The 15,173-nt window shown below is 38.4% G+C and overlaps 1 protein-coding gene across 1 annotated transcript in view; it reads right to left on the reverse strand.

The window, feature by feature from the left end:
- Positions 1-5,145: 5,145 nt before the first annotated feature.
- TMEM245 (transmembrane protein 245) overlaps positions 5,146-15,173 on the reverse strand; it is a 71,872-nt gene continuing 61,844 nt past the window's right edge. The window contains exons 15-17 of the mRNA XM_042868905.1: positions 13,468-13,642; positions 10,544-10,738; positions 5,146-9,613 (exon numbers count right to left, since the gene is read on the reverse strand). Of these exons, the coding sequence (XP_042724839.1) occupies positions 9,568-9,613; positions 10,544-10,738; positions 13,468-13,642 (416 nt within the window). The 3' untranslated portion in view covers positions 5,146-9,567. The remainder of the gene's footprint in view (positions 9,614-10,543; positions 10,739-13,467; positions 13,643-15,173) is intronic.

The raw sequence follows: 15,173 nt of genomic DNA on the forward strand, positions 1-15,173 counted from the left end.
AAGGTTTTCCAACAAATCTTTTTTGTCATTAAAAAAAAATAAATAAAAAATAAAAAAATTAAACAAAAGCCTTAAGTCAGCACAGCCAAAACTAAATGGGAGTTTTCCTAAAACTTGTCAGACAACTTCATCTGAAAGATGCATATCAACCATATCACCAAGGTTTTTTTAATCACAGTGTGCTTTCCTCTGCTATTTATCTTCCTTCATAAACAGATGCAGATGTTTGCCTGTCCAATAGCCTGCTTTACTCACCTCAGGCACAAAGATGAGATTCCAGCTGTGTACCAAGAACACAAATGTGTGCAGTGCTCTAGGTGCTCCAGAAACAAGCAAACAAAAACAATAATACAGGTGTTAGTACACACTTGGACCCCAGTGTTCACCTGCATGCACTGCAAGTGCCTTCAACCTCTGAAAACCAGTTACATTGAAAGAATGAAGGAATCATAGAATGGCTTGAGTTGGAACTTCAGGCTTGAGTTGGAACGAACCTCAAGGTTCATCCAGCTCCAACCTCCCTGCCTCATGCAGGTCCACCAACCTCTCCATTTAATGCTAGACCAGGCTGCCCAGTGCCCCATCCAACTTGGCCTTGAACACCTCCAGGGATGTGGCGTCCAGAACTTCTCTGAGCAGCCTGTTTCAGCATCTCACCACTCTCATAGCAAAGAAGATACATACATATATACATATTCAGAACTTTAGGGAACTGCATCCTCAAATATTCGAGGCCCTCACCATGAAAATAGCGGCAGCATTACATTTTCAAAGATTATCTCATGCAAAGAAACAAAGAACCAGTTGCTGTGACACACAGTGTGAACTTCTTTGTGAATTTATATAGGAAAGTAGTTAGCATGGAGTTCTTTCTGATTTGGATGGAGGAAGAGAGCTACTAACTTTTGACACAAAGCTATGGCAAAGGAATTAAACATCCTTCAATCAAAGGGAAGAATAAACTTAATATTTAATATGCAAGCTCAATTATTTTTACAAGTTATGTTAGGATTACATTACATATTTCAGTCACCTTGTGAAATTTTAAATGGCAGCATGAGATACCAGTTCAGTGGTTTCCCAAACTGTTTTCATTCTTAGTACAATCTTCTTTATTATCATTCACTGTGTGCTTGGATTTATGTCAACCAGACATAAATACTTGAGTCTCTGGGGTATTTTTTTCTCAGAATGATAATTGCTATTTTTACGAGTGGTAAAGCCAAAAGACTGCAACTGCATTGTGAACAAGGGACTTCAATGTTCTCAAGATGGAAAAATAATCTTACCGACTATTAGCTTTCAGCGCTGCTCAATTGAAAAAACGTAACTGCATTGTGTGCATCACTGAAGTCTTCTAAAAAGGTAAGGGTGAGAACAGTTGAAAGTAATCTTCAGAAAAATTTACCAACATTCAGTAAAACTTGTTCAGTAAAGCAATTGCATGGTTTGGCCTCACTCAGCAGGAAGAGGTAATTCTAATGCCAACTTGAACTCAACGTCAACTAGAAGAGAGTTTTGGGGCAAGGTTTAGAAACCAACTGGTAGTAAAAGCAACTCTTTGGAGCTTCTGGAGCTCTAATGGGAGCTTTAGCTCCCATTAACCTATCTGCTGCAGGTGTCCCTGTTCATTGCAGGAGAGTTGGACTAGAAGATCTTTAAAGGTCCCATCCAACTCAAACCATTCCATGAATCCCTAAGAAACAATGGATTCATCTTTGCTAGTAGCAATCAGCTGCTTGCCACAGATTTCCTGCCACTTTTCAATTAAATGCTATCAGTTTAAACTCTTGGACACAGAAGCTTTTATTCCCTCTTCCCCAGCAATTAATGTTTAATGCTAACCAAATTGCAACAAGCAGAACTGAGGAGACAATGGAGGTGGTAAGGCCCTCTGAGGCTCACACACTCAATGACTGACCTCCTCAAGAGTGTAAGGGGAGTTGTAACACACTGTGTAGGCAAAGCTGACTCTGTTCTGAAGTTAAAAGACTAATTAAAAAAAATAAAAATAAATAGGGAATCAGTATGGGCCAAATTAACTACAGTATAAATGACTGTACCAGAGAATCTTAACTTGCATTAACAATCCAATTGAATTCTGCAAGAAATACATCTGTAGTTTGAAAATGATGAGAGCTTCTTACAATGAAACCATTATGTTTTAAATGGTTTCTCTGGTCAAGCTCAACATACATTGATAACATATTTCTTTCAGCACTGTTTCAGCTTTTCTATCTACCTGATCATTCTTTCGTATCATCTAGCTTCCCACACCATGGAGTTAGCAAGTCATATTGCACCTACACCTCCTGATGCACCCTGAGGGAATAGCTAAGACTGAGCAAACCGGTCCCTTCACCAGTGCTAAGGGTGCTGAACATGACAAAAATCAGTCATTTGCTCTTAATCTGTGCACTAGAACTATTTAAAGAAATAGAGGAAAAAAAAAAAAAAAAGTGAAAACAAAGGAGTTCTTTCAGAAGTGCATGAGCTCTGCATGGTGGGCTATAGGTTTGCAGGTACGTTTGTCTTACTTCCAACTTACTGAATTCTGAGTATCTTGGAAGCCCCGGTTTTCAAACAGAATAAAGTAACATTAAAAAAAAACATTATCACATTGCTAGCAAAAATTGCCCAAAATCCCTGCCCACACTGAAATAAGTAACGTTTGACTCCTTCAGAGAACTAAATATCATTCATCTTTCTTTAAAGAGACATTAACTAAAATGGGCTGTGCTGTATGAGTTACTTGAGGGCAATGAGTCTGGCCACAGCACAGTGAGAAGGCTGAGTGGAACATCAGCCATACCTCTTTCTAAACGAAGAGAGCAGTCATGCGAAAAGGACTTGATCACTTTTGCTTTATAGTCAATAGAATGAGCTAAAATTATGCTCAGACACCAACAATCACTGCTGTTTCACAGAGTAAGCCACAATGAAAGTAACTTGAATTACCTTCAGCTGCCGAATGCAAGCTTACACAGGGTCTGGACACATGGTCACACCACTGCAGGCAGCCAAGCCAACCAGTTACTGCTGAGGCACACGCCTAACAGTGGGAAAAGTGAAGAAGAAAGGGAAGTATGGAAGTGAAGGAAATGATGTTCAGTGATGCACTGCCATATCTGCGCTTCACCTAAAGCAAGCCTCAGATTTCACCAGATTAACTGCTTTTGTAGACCAAGGGCTCCATCATTAAAATCCAACTCCGTTTTCTTCAACAGCATTTTATTTCAAAATATATTAAACATTTTGTGTTTACAAAGGACTGCAGTGTGAACACAATATTAAGTTAAAAGCTTCTTATACCAGCTACAAAAAAAAAAAGAAAACCCTTTATTAGGAAGAGGACTGGTGCATACAATCAAAATTAACGAAATTAACGAATTAACCTCTGCAGTCTATACGTGTACTTCTTAACCTTAAACCACATTCTGTGTTCCACCACCAACGGATACAGCGATCATTTTTCCAATACTACACATGCAAAAACAGGCACTGACCAAAACCAACTACGGTAACATTAGTCACAAACATAGTTCCATTCTGGAATTCTATCATGTGTACATTTACAGACAAATTTGAGTCAACAGACAGAAGTTATTGCTCCAAATCCACCCAAGTTCTGGTTAGAAATGCACACATCAGAACAACCTGCGCTCTGTAACGCAACAGATCTGCTTCTAGATTGCAGCAGGATCTAGCCAGTCTTTACACACAATGTCACAAGTTCCTCTGGATTTGGTTTGGTGAAATTTACCAAAGAGAAAAAACAAAACTTCCCTACTCTTCTGACCAAAACATCAAACACTAGTTAACTAATGTGTAGGTAAGCATCTTGTATTAGTAAAGAAAGCTTATTTCCAGCCATCACTGAAACATAGTCTTTATTTTTAAAGGTAACAATCTGAACAACTTGTCTGCTTGCAGAGTATACCAGCGATGAAAGTGGAAACTGAAAACACTGAACTATCCAGCCAGCCAAACAACATGAAGTTGTTGTTTTACTGATACTTCCTCACAAAGCGTCAGTCTGAGGCTACGACTGGCAGAAAGGAAGGCAAAAATTTGGATGATGTTTTCCCAAAAGCACAGTCTGGATGGCAGTTCTTAAGCTTAATGAAATTCTGTTCCGCGGCTACTTTTTAGCTTTGTGACGCCTCTTACACTTAATCCACAACAAACCATGAGAAGTGACTACGACTTAAGGTTCTCATTGAAAGTCAAGAAGCAAAAAGTGAGGCTAGGAAACTAAATCAGTATTTTTATTCTAAAATCGTGATGCTGAAAATCTTTCAGATATGTATGGGGATGCCTGAACGCTCAAGCTGCATTTATTAGCTAGCAAATGCATCCTGCTGCAAGCAAATATGCCCTGCTTCTGACTCAAACCACTTCTGGAATTGCTGCATAATTCTATATTCAAAAAACAACCTCTAACTTATGTTGTAGCACAAGGAGGCTGTGGATGCCCCATCCCTGGAGGCATTTAAGGCCAGGTTGGATGTGGCTCTGGGCAGCCTGGTGTGGTGGTTGGCACCCCTGCACATAGCAGGGGGGCTGAAACTGGATGATCATTGTGGTCCTTTTCAACCCAGGCCATTCTATGATTCTACGATGCACTTACTTGCCAACTAGCTATTCCTTCCTGAATTGGACGTGCTATTTCAGCAGGGATATGCAAAGCATGCCCTTCAGGGAATCTACCCCAAAACTGCACATGTGCAAATTCTTCCAGGACCAGTGATCTCTCAGCAATGGCTCACCAGACAGAAGAGCAGTCTTTCCCAACTTCACATCAACTGCAGCAAAACAGTTCTACTCATCCCACCAGCATCTGCTTGGCTCCCCTCCAACTTCCTTTAAAGTAAACATTAATTCTAGAAAATGGTGCTTGTTTTCACTACATACAGGCACTGCTTTGTTCTCAGATATCTTTAAAAAGACCCCTCTCCTCTCCCCCTGTCCCCCCAAAAAAGACAATTTCAGTTCAAGTCCAATTATGAGAAAGATTGCTCCTATTTATATAATGGTGCATATAAATATATACATTTTCAAACCCACATGGAATCCCTGAATATGATCAACACTTCTGTCACTGCTTCTGGTTTCAAAATATCAAGCTCGTTTTCCACATTCCAATTGTTGTTTTTTTTTTTTTTTTATTTCCAATTTTCTTACTTAAAAGCTATTTTGGAGATTTTGATCATAAAGCACTAAGGGCTTTTAATAAAAAGGACAGATAAATAGCAACAGGTTAAGGACCCAACCTCCACGAGATTTGTTATTAGGTAAATTTAGTTTTGTAGTAGTGTAAACTAGAAATAAGAAGGGAACTGATCTGCCAAAGCATGCTTCACCAAAAAGTGTAAGACATAAACAGTAATAAAATTGAAATAAAAGCCCCAGATGAGCTTTTATTTCACTCTGAAAGATGATCTGTGTGTATGATTAAGAGGCACCAGGTTTCAATGAAGAGTATTTATTTGGAAAAGTAATCTTTCCATGCCAAGTTGCAAACTGCAAGGAAAACAACTGCATCTTTAGAACGTCTCTTCCATTATGAAACCTAATGAATGCTAACTCCAATTCCAACAGTTTTCAGCACCTTCTGAAGAAAGCCTGGCTGTTTCCAGAAGCGATTTACATAAAGGTAGCACTACATATATTGAGAAAATTAAGCTGATACAATAGGAACACAATGTCTGAATAAAAGCAGTTGTGGAGACACCTTCTACCACTGATGCAAAGCCACAGAGTCTCTGTAGAATGCTATTTTCCTATCCTTTGTATGGGTCCACAGGGAAGGCAACACTGTACAGAACTCTGCCACTAGTATTTGGCATCAGTAATTTAGTTCTGCTACTGCTTTTACAGGGGTACTGGGCTTTTGTATATTTGGACTTCCTGAAAAACACTGAACATTACAGCCAAACACCTATTTCAGAAGTTACTGATAGTCGCTATGTTTAATACTGGAAACAGCACCCAACCTTCCCTTCACAGTCAATGCTCTTTTTTGTGTTTTATTCAGATTTTGGATTTCCTAACTCAATAACCACTGATGGAATACATGAAAGTACATCTTCCTCTCCAAAGTCTTGAAACAAATCTATACATTCCTTGAAATGAGGCAAGCTTCAAGGTACCTTAGTTGAAACAAACTTGTATACCACCGTGTACACGAAGATCAGACTTACTTCAATTATTGGACAAATGGGCATAAATTTAATTTCTAAAAAGGGCATACTGTATGTACGTATTGCATATTGTATGACTAGAATAATAAACTTCATTTTTTGTGTGTGTTTTTTTTTTTTTTTTTTAAGTAGTTTCAAAATAAGCCATTACTGCTCCCAGCTGGTCACAGCGCACAGCCATCAGTGCACAGTGCTGGAAGTCACTGTCTCGTGCTACAGCTGGCAAAACAAGCGTGTGCCAGATTCTCATCCTTTGCAACTTGCTGTATTGTGCTCAATTAAGCCACTACCTACAGTGACCTGAAGCTAACAAGCTGGGCTGTAAATGGACACACACGAACTTCTGCAAGTGCTGCTGCAGTACAGTAACGTTCAGCTAAGGTAAAGGAAGGAGAGAAAGGGCTAACTTTGGCACTGTGCAAAAACAGTTAAGCAATTATCACCAGCCCTTTGACACTGTGCTTACTTGCAATGAGCCTGATCAGCTAGCAGAGAATGGTAACAAACATTATCAGTATACTTTGCAATACCATGACACAGTACCACCCAGGTTTATTACTACAAGCTTTCCCTTCTGAACTCTAAATCACTGTCTTTGTTCTAAATTGAATACTAACTATACCAAATACACCTAAGTACCCGCCCCTGGAATGGCTGCTTACAGCAAAGCTAAAGAACATCAACTTCTCACCTACAAGGCATTAAAGAAAGAGACTGTCACTGCTAAAGTATGCTTTTTAGTATACATATATATATACATATATATATATTTAAATATGTCAGAATTCAGTGAATATTTCCTATCCTAAGAAGGTCTCATTGGAGATTTGCTTTACCATTTTCTTTTCCTTTTGGCAGCGTACCGTTGCTGAATTACCAAGTCACACAACTTATTTCTGTATCAGACACAGCACGTAGCATGATGCCCTTAAGCTATATTACCTGAGAAAGACTATACTACAGAAAGTTCTCCTTGGCAAGTCCTTGCTGAATTTGAAACAGGAAGCATCGAGTATGAAGATTCATTTCAAAGGAGGACAAGCTAACAGACTCTGTGAGAATTTCATCCTCCCTACAAAATGATTTCTCTTCAAACTGGGAAAGGAACATTTCAAAACTGCAATGCACATCCTCAGCTGATTTCACTAATTTGCCATTACCGAAGATAACTGAAGAACTGAAAGTTTTAATCTTTGTAGTAGAGACCCTTGTTTGATCTAACACAAATGATCACACACAAATGGGAGGGAGGAGAGGAAAACTTAAAAACAAACAAACGAAGGATTGCCTTATGACGACTCTCTACAATGACTACGTTGCCTTAGGATTCGAAAAGGTTGTCTCAGAAATAACTGGGATTAAAAATGCTGGCAATTTAAATGTCTTGACCAGTGAGCAAAGAGAAGCAACAGAAAACCAGAAATACATTAAGAATGCATCTTTCTTGCTAGTAATCTTTAAATGCTCACTAGAAGAAGTTAGAATGTGAAGAAAGTATTTCAGTGCAAAATTCTGAACAATAACAACAAGAATAAAGAAGTTTCCCAGGTGTCATAGTGGTCTCATTTAAACTGGTTAGAATGCTGCAGGAATATTTAGGGGCAGCCTCAGGTTGTCATCCTCCTCCTTACCCAGCAACAATTACAAAAATGGATCTTAGTAAAGATGAAGCAATCCACAAACCCAAGGAAATTAAAACACGGGATGGTTACATAATTCAAGCAATACACTCTCCATGTTAAGTTAGTTGGAATTGATCTCTCAGAATTTCAAATATTAAATAGGATGCTTCCATACTTCGAAGAACCACCAAACCAGCAGTCAAACCACTAAACTCAAGCCCGAGCCTGTCCTCCAAACACATACCTGGAAGTCTGCAAGCTCCAAACGAGCACACGTGAAACCTCACGTTTTGGCATAACATTTCATCACTAAAACCACAGTAGCTAAGTTAGAGAATTATGTTGTGTATCAACAGTTGCATTATGGTAAACAATAAATGCGAGGCATGCCTGTATTCTGCATAAACCTTGTCAATCAAACTGAATTAAATTCAAGAGAAGTTACTAGAAACTGAAAGGTGGTTCTTTGGTTAAGCACGTGCAACTGCTACTTTGTATGAAGAGCCTCAGTGCATTTGTGGAAGCTGTGACCAAAAAAACTGTCTTCGCAAAAGTATAAAGATCCATTGTGTCAAAATATTTCAACCAACAATACAAAAGGCCTTAAACTTCACCAAACTTGCAGTTTCAGCAGAATTACATATGAAAGAAAAACACAGAAGCAGTTTGTTTCTGTGATCGAGGCAATATACCACTTCAAGAATTTAAGAACTCTGCATAAATCACTAAGATATTTGGCCAGAGGCTTACAAGGAGAAAAACAAAAGCAAAAAAACACAGCCCTACAACATAACAAAATCTCTACTCATTCCCTTTCCTCTTTTGAAATACACTATTTGTTTGAAAAGTAAATGCTACTTGGTCACAGCATTTGAAAACTGATATAAAACAATCCCACTCAAGCTCTTTTTATTATTGGAAGAAGATGTGATAACTGTGTGTTACCTTAGGTTTAAAGTATTTAAGGCCTTTAATCAAAGTTAGCTGATACTGTGACCCCACTGGACAGTGAATAGACATCCGAATATCACCAGATCTGACCAGAAATAAGGGCAAAATTTAAACTACTTAAACAAGTCCTATTTCTAAACGACAAAAATTCACATTTCTCAATTTGTTCATCTACTAATTTCAGGAAGATACTAGAAATACTTGTCTTCAACAACACTAATTTTCAGTGCTCATAAAGGGATAACATTTATTTGTTCTTATGAGTTAGAGATGATGGTCAAAACCTCTAAAGAAATACTTCAAGGAACAGCAAACAATTGCATTCAATCTTCATTTAACAATGAGTGGTTTACACCTCTGTTGCCATCAGATTAACAGAGAATAAATATTTTGGATTTAGCTTTCTTTAAACATACTACAAATTAATAACACAAATAACCCAATAAATAAAAGCCAAGTAAGTCATTTCAGCAGATAACAACTCCAGTGGATATATCTCTCCACTCAGCCATTCTTTTTAAGAAGACAGAAGGTCTACAAAGTGGCTGTGGAACTGTTGGCTGGTACACAAAGCCATGGGAAGTTGACATTCTCTCTCAAAGAGGTGAAGTGCACAGTAATGTAAGGCCAGCCGATGTTTGAGGAGCGGTGTCTCCTAACACTCAAACTATGCATCCCTGTGAACTGCCCCGAGCAGAGCAGTAGAGGGGCAAAAGGCCATGGCTGTTGGGAGCTCAAGAAAGACCAAGTGTGATTCTCTCATCTTGAACAGGTGCAGCATAGCTCCTTCATCATTCAGCAGCCATTTTTGTCTCCTCGGGACTTTCTCTAGCTGACCTGCAAAAAAACCAAAAGGACTCAAATTTGCTGAGTGACTTCAAATGTCACATTCCCTATGAATTAAACAGGAAAAAAACAGACATAAAATTCTGTATGTACTGCCAGAAGCTGTATGTATAGTGTATGTGGAAAGTCTAGGAACATAACATCCACAAGTCAGAGAGCACAGACAGGCTCATTAGTGTTTTTTTCCTAAATTACCCATATGAAAGATGACAACATTATTCATGTGAATGAAGAAAAGGATTATTGCTCACAAGCATATAATCTCTAAGATATATGTATAATGAGCTAACCTATGTAATTAAACAAAACAGTAGAGACATTACAATGCCTACTGTCATTAATAATTTTACAACATGATTTCCAACTCCAATTAAATATTCAATGAGGAATTTATTCATCCCATCCCTTAACTGTACAGATTAAAAATACATTTCTATATTCCACATTTGGTAACTTCAATAAAGAGATTTATCAAGACCATACTTTAATGGAATAACGGCATGCTTTGTAGTTTCGTGCAGTCACACAAAGTGCAGTATCTGCAGACAGGTCTCTTTCTCAGACCAATAAACACTATCTGGTATCCATGAATAATAGTTATGAACAGGGAAACAGGGATGGTCAGTTATTTTCTAGCACAAAGGCAGTGCATGTAATACAAAGCTATTATTAATGAATTCTCTTAAGGAGCCTTCTGTAAGAAGCTCAGAGATATTAAACAAACATTTCAAGTTTGCTTACTTTACAGTAAATATTTTTCTAGAATAAAACTGATCATTCTCTGAATATTTCCACACATGCGTAGGTGCACAGATGCACAAATATGCACACAAACTCATGCTTACATTCCCTACACCGATGTGGGCATACGCTGATCCACTTGAAAACTGCAATATGTAACGTAAGACATTCAACGCTTACTGGTAAATCTGTAGTGGACATGCTGCTTGTGATGGAGTGGGCACTGAATTTGTTGGACTAACCAACATGGCACTATATATGTTGGAGGCAACCACAAGTATACAAAGTAGAATTGGTCCTATGATGGCTCCTTCCAGTCCCAGGTAATATGCTCCACCAGCTACTGCAAGACCCGTCAGGTAAGGATGACCACCTCTGGAATTACAGCACAAGCAGAATAAAGTTAAAACAAGAACGACAAACAACAACACTACTGACTGCGGATCTGAAATGCAGATTAATCACACCGCTTCATTAAGCTTATAAAGCGATCTACTCATAGATACCCACATTCAGACTAAACTGCTGTTTGAATGACTGCATAAATGCCCTAAGCTGCATCTTGTACGACATTCACACAACACAACAAACATTATCTTCATTAGTTCCACTCCACGTCCTGTGGGCAGACACCTTCCACTACTACATCAGGTTACCCCAGGCACCATCCAGTCTGACTGTGAACACCTTCGGGGATCTGAAGGAGTTAACAGCACAAATATTTCCATTCTGAAAATGGAAAGATGATTCCTTATGAAGACTATTCATGCTTCACAGACAAGAACTCTTACATTTCAAGATAGCTAGCAGTATTTACTATGAGCATTCCTCAGCAGAGACATTAATTTATACAATGATCAGAATATTTAGTCTTTTAACAAAAGGCAGGATACATCACTTATGAATCGTAGAATGGTCTGGGTTGGAAGAGACCTTAAAGATCACCTATTTCCATAATACTGCCATGTGCAGAGTTGCCACCCACAAGATCGTGCATTGGACCTGGTTGCCCAGGGCCTCATCCAACCTGGCTGTGTACATCTCCAGGATGGGGCATTCACAGTTTCTCTGGTCAACCTGTTCCTGCACCTCATGAACTCTGAGTGAAAAATTTTCCCCAAATATCCAATCTGTATTTTCCCTCTCTGCTTATGATCTCATAAGATCATGATAGAATCTGAGCTGGGAGGGACCTCTAAAGGTCATATAGTCCAAATCCCCTGCAATGAACAAGGACACAGACTAGATCAGGTTGCTCAGAGCTCTGTCCAGCCTGACCCTGCATGTCTCCAAGGACCAGGCATCCACACCTTCCTGGAAAACCTGTTCCAGTGCTTCACTATCCTTACTGTAAAAAACTTCTTCCTTATGTCCATTCTAAATCTCCCCCGTTTTAATCTGAAAGCATTTTCCATCATCCTATCACAACAGATCCTACTAAAGAGCCTACCCTCTTCTTTCTTATGGCCGCTATCAGGTCTTAGAAAGTGATTTACCACATTATACACACCTATTAATCATGTCTTTCTTGGACCAAATTCAACATACTGGAAGTGTCAAGTAGAATACTTTTTGAGAAGACAGACTCGACCTTAACATCTTATACTTCTCCAGCAGAAGACACACAATTAGTTTATAAACCTTTACAAATTTGAAACAATTTTTTCCAACAGTTGCATCACTTCCAAGTTTTTTTCTGGCTAGTTTGCCAATTCAGACCACATACCACCTGATGAAGTAGGACTGCAATATATATCTAATATATTTGGAAAACCTTGCATAACGTAATTATAGTGATTTCAAATAGAATTAACCCAATTTGCAAGACAGCAGATTTATGTAATGGTAAAATACAATTTTTCTCCACTGTTAGAAAATCCATTCTTGCCACATATATTTTCTGAATGGTGAACAGAGCCTGCAACCCTACAGTCAAAAATTTATTTCAATAAGTAGAAGAATTATTGGCTAGTTAAATAGCTATTGGCCTTAAATTTATCTGTGGTTTGTTGTTGAAAACAAATGTAATTTGATTATACTTCACCTGTTAGCTTTCACTCCTGGAAAATAACTATTGCTACAGTCTATGAAAGATTTTTAATATCGATCTCACTATCATGAGGTTCTCTGTTCAGTTTCACTATACTTAAAAGTTATAGGAGAAAAAAAAATAATCAAACTTAATGCTGAACTTAAACATTTAATGTTCTTACTCTACGTTAATTTACTACAATACAAATTAACACAAATGTGTTCCAGCACACAACCGTACCTGGAGCATGAATTACAGCAAAGACTGGATCAGCACTCACAGTCTGTCAGTCAAAGTTCTCAATTCACACAGTTTACTACTAGCCTAGCTCCTGATGACCAAGATGGAAGCAGTGACTTTAAAGAGCACATTTTTTTATCTATAATGTACATGGCTGTGTACACATCTTGCACACATGAACTTTGTTCGTATCTTTGTCGGGTCTGTAGAACTCCAGCATTTTCTCATTTGAATTCCATGAAGGGATTCATGAGGTATTTCAGCAGCATTACGTGTCAGTCGACATTTCAGCAGCATTTCTAGTACTCTAGATACAACTGCAGATGTTGATTCTCTGTCTCTATAGTTTGGAGTTAGCTTTTCTTTATTCAAAGCTGAAATCAGGAAGCATTCCAAACACCTAGCAAGATGCAGCCAAACACCTAGCAAGATTTTTCCAGAAACCTTCTGTGCTTATCTGTCAGAACAGGAAAGCAAAACCAAATGCTGTCTCGCTATAAGCCTCTCCCTGCATTCAGATTTTCAACACATTTAAAGATCAATTGATAATCAACAGATCTTTACGCAGGGGTACAGCGGCACAACATGAAAGCTGGCTTCAAAACAATTCTCTGACTGAGAACAAGCTCAAGACATTTGAAACAACAAATCTGACAGAAAAGAGGCCTGCAAAAGTAATGGCACTCAGGCCAGTTTTACTACGAGATGGTACCACTGCATGTCCTTCTGTGCTTCAAGGCACTGCTCTGCAGCTTCACAGAGGTAAGTTCAAAGGCATCACTGCTAAGCATTTTTACAGTATGTAAACTTAAAGAGTTTTCAATATACTTACCCTGATATATCTGAATAAATGGCTGTATCTACAAAATAGGTTGGCAGCAGGTGAAAAACCAAGAGCAAAATGGCTTTGCATCCCTCTCCTTGCACAAGCCACAAGTCTAGGACTGCAGGGATGGCTGCCCAGTATGTCCCCAGAAATGGAACCGCTCCAAGGATTGCTGCTAATGCTAAAGAACACAGAAGGAGGAGTGAGAAAAAGACCAGGGAAACATACTTCACAAAAATTCTGACTTTTGCCACACCAGTAGTCTCAATTCTATCAGCTGCTGTAAATAAGATACTGAAAAGACAGCACATAAGGCTCTTGTTGTTTTATAACTGTGATTAAGGAAAAAGAGAACCACATTCAGGAAAATGGAACAATTCCCCATACAGAAAAGCCTTACCAGCTGTCAGTCACAGTTACTTCCAATTAAGAAAAAATTAAAGAGACCAATCATTCGCATTTCAAGCTTTTACGTAACCACAGACCTAGCAAATGTGGACAAGAAAGTATACACTGAGAAATTCTTAGTGAAGCACTGTAACTTACCAGACCTCAGATATTACAACGTCTGTCGTACTGTGAGAAACCAAGCGTAAAACCCCTGACTTCAAGTATTTATATCTGCACATCTTTATGCATGCATACAAGTCTCCACCAGGCATACTGCCTTCTGTTTATACAAATGCTCCCTGTAATCTCAAATTACGTAGTACTGCTGTCATCTTAATTAAATCCAATATGAGTGACTACAGTAGAGAAAAAAGTTTTTTTCTTTCTTTTTAGCCTCATTAGCCAGAATACAAAACAAGATTTTGCAAGTTGCCAAAACAAAAGTAATGATTACGTAAGTATGTCTAACACCAGCCAATATCTTCAGGGTAGCTGGAATTTGTGATACAGCTATTGGCTGCATTTCTTGTTTTGTTTTTTGTTTGCAGGTCCCCTTTTTGTTGCTCTGTACATGAAGGTGCAAGTGGCTTGCTGCTTGGGTTTTTTTAGAGGAATAGAGGGAAAACAGGAACAGAGAGATTTTTCAGTGGAAATTGTGCAGCCATTTTCATAGCTAAAATTTGTGGAGGCTGGTAAAACCAGAGGCTGGTAATGCTGTCAGGAAACAGCACTGAGAATAGAAAGCATGCCTCTATTGAGCATTTCCATGATACCAGTACTTGCTCTGTTTAGGTATCCCAGAAACATAGCACATACAAATTATGGAAAGATCTGGATTAAACAGAATGGAAAAAAATTACAACCAGTAAAAGAAACAGAAGTAAAATATTTTTCTGGGGCTATGCTATGAAGACAGAAAAAAGTATAGCTAAGAGATAAGACAGCAATCAGCGACTGATTAATTTGATCTGTGGTAGTTTAATTCAAACTTGGAGGAATCAGTTAATGATCAGGAGCTCTACAGAATCCCCACATATCACACAAAAGTATTAAACTTGTCACAGTACTTCCTACATCTGTTTGAATAATAAACAGGAAATAAAAATGAAGTTACGTACTGAATGGGAATAATAAAGATAAAAATTCAGAGCAGCTACTCACTAAGTTCAGATCGTATACTGAGTACACTGACTTGGCTGTCGTGGTTAAAAAAAGCAAAAAATAAAAACCAACCCAATTCTGTAGTCAGAAACTACATTGAGACATCTGCACAAATAAGTAACGTTACGGTTGCATACACAACTCCAATTCTGATAGTTGCC

The sequence above is a fragment of the Lagopus leucura genome, unplaced genomic scaffold (assembly GCF_019238085.1).
Source record: "Lagopus leucura isolate 7727_CA_CO unplaced genomic scaffold, USGS_WTPT01 Super-Scaffold_100002, whole genome shotgun sequence".
In the NCBI taxonomy this organism is placed as follows: Eukaryota; Metazoa; Chordata; class Aves; order Galliformes; family Phasianidae; genus Lagopus; species Lagopus leucura.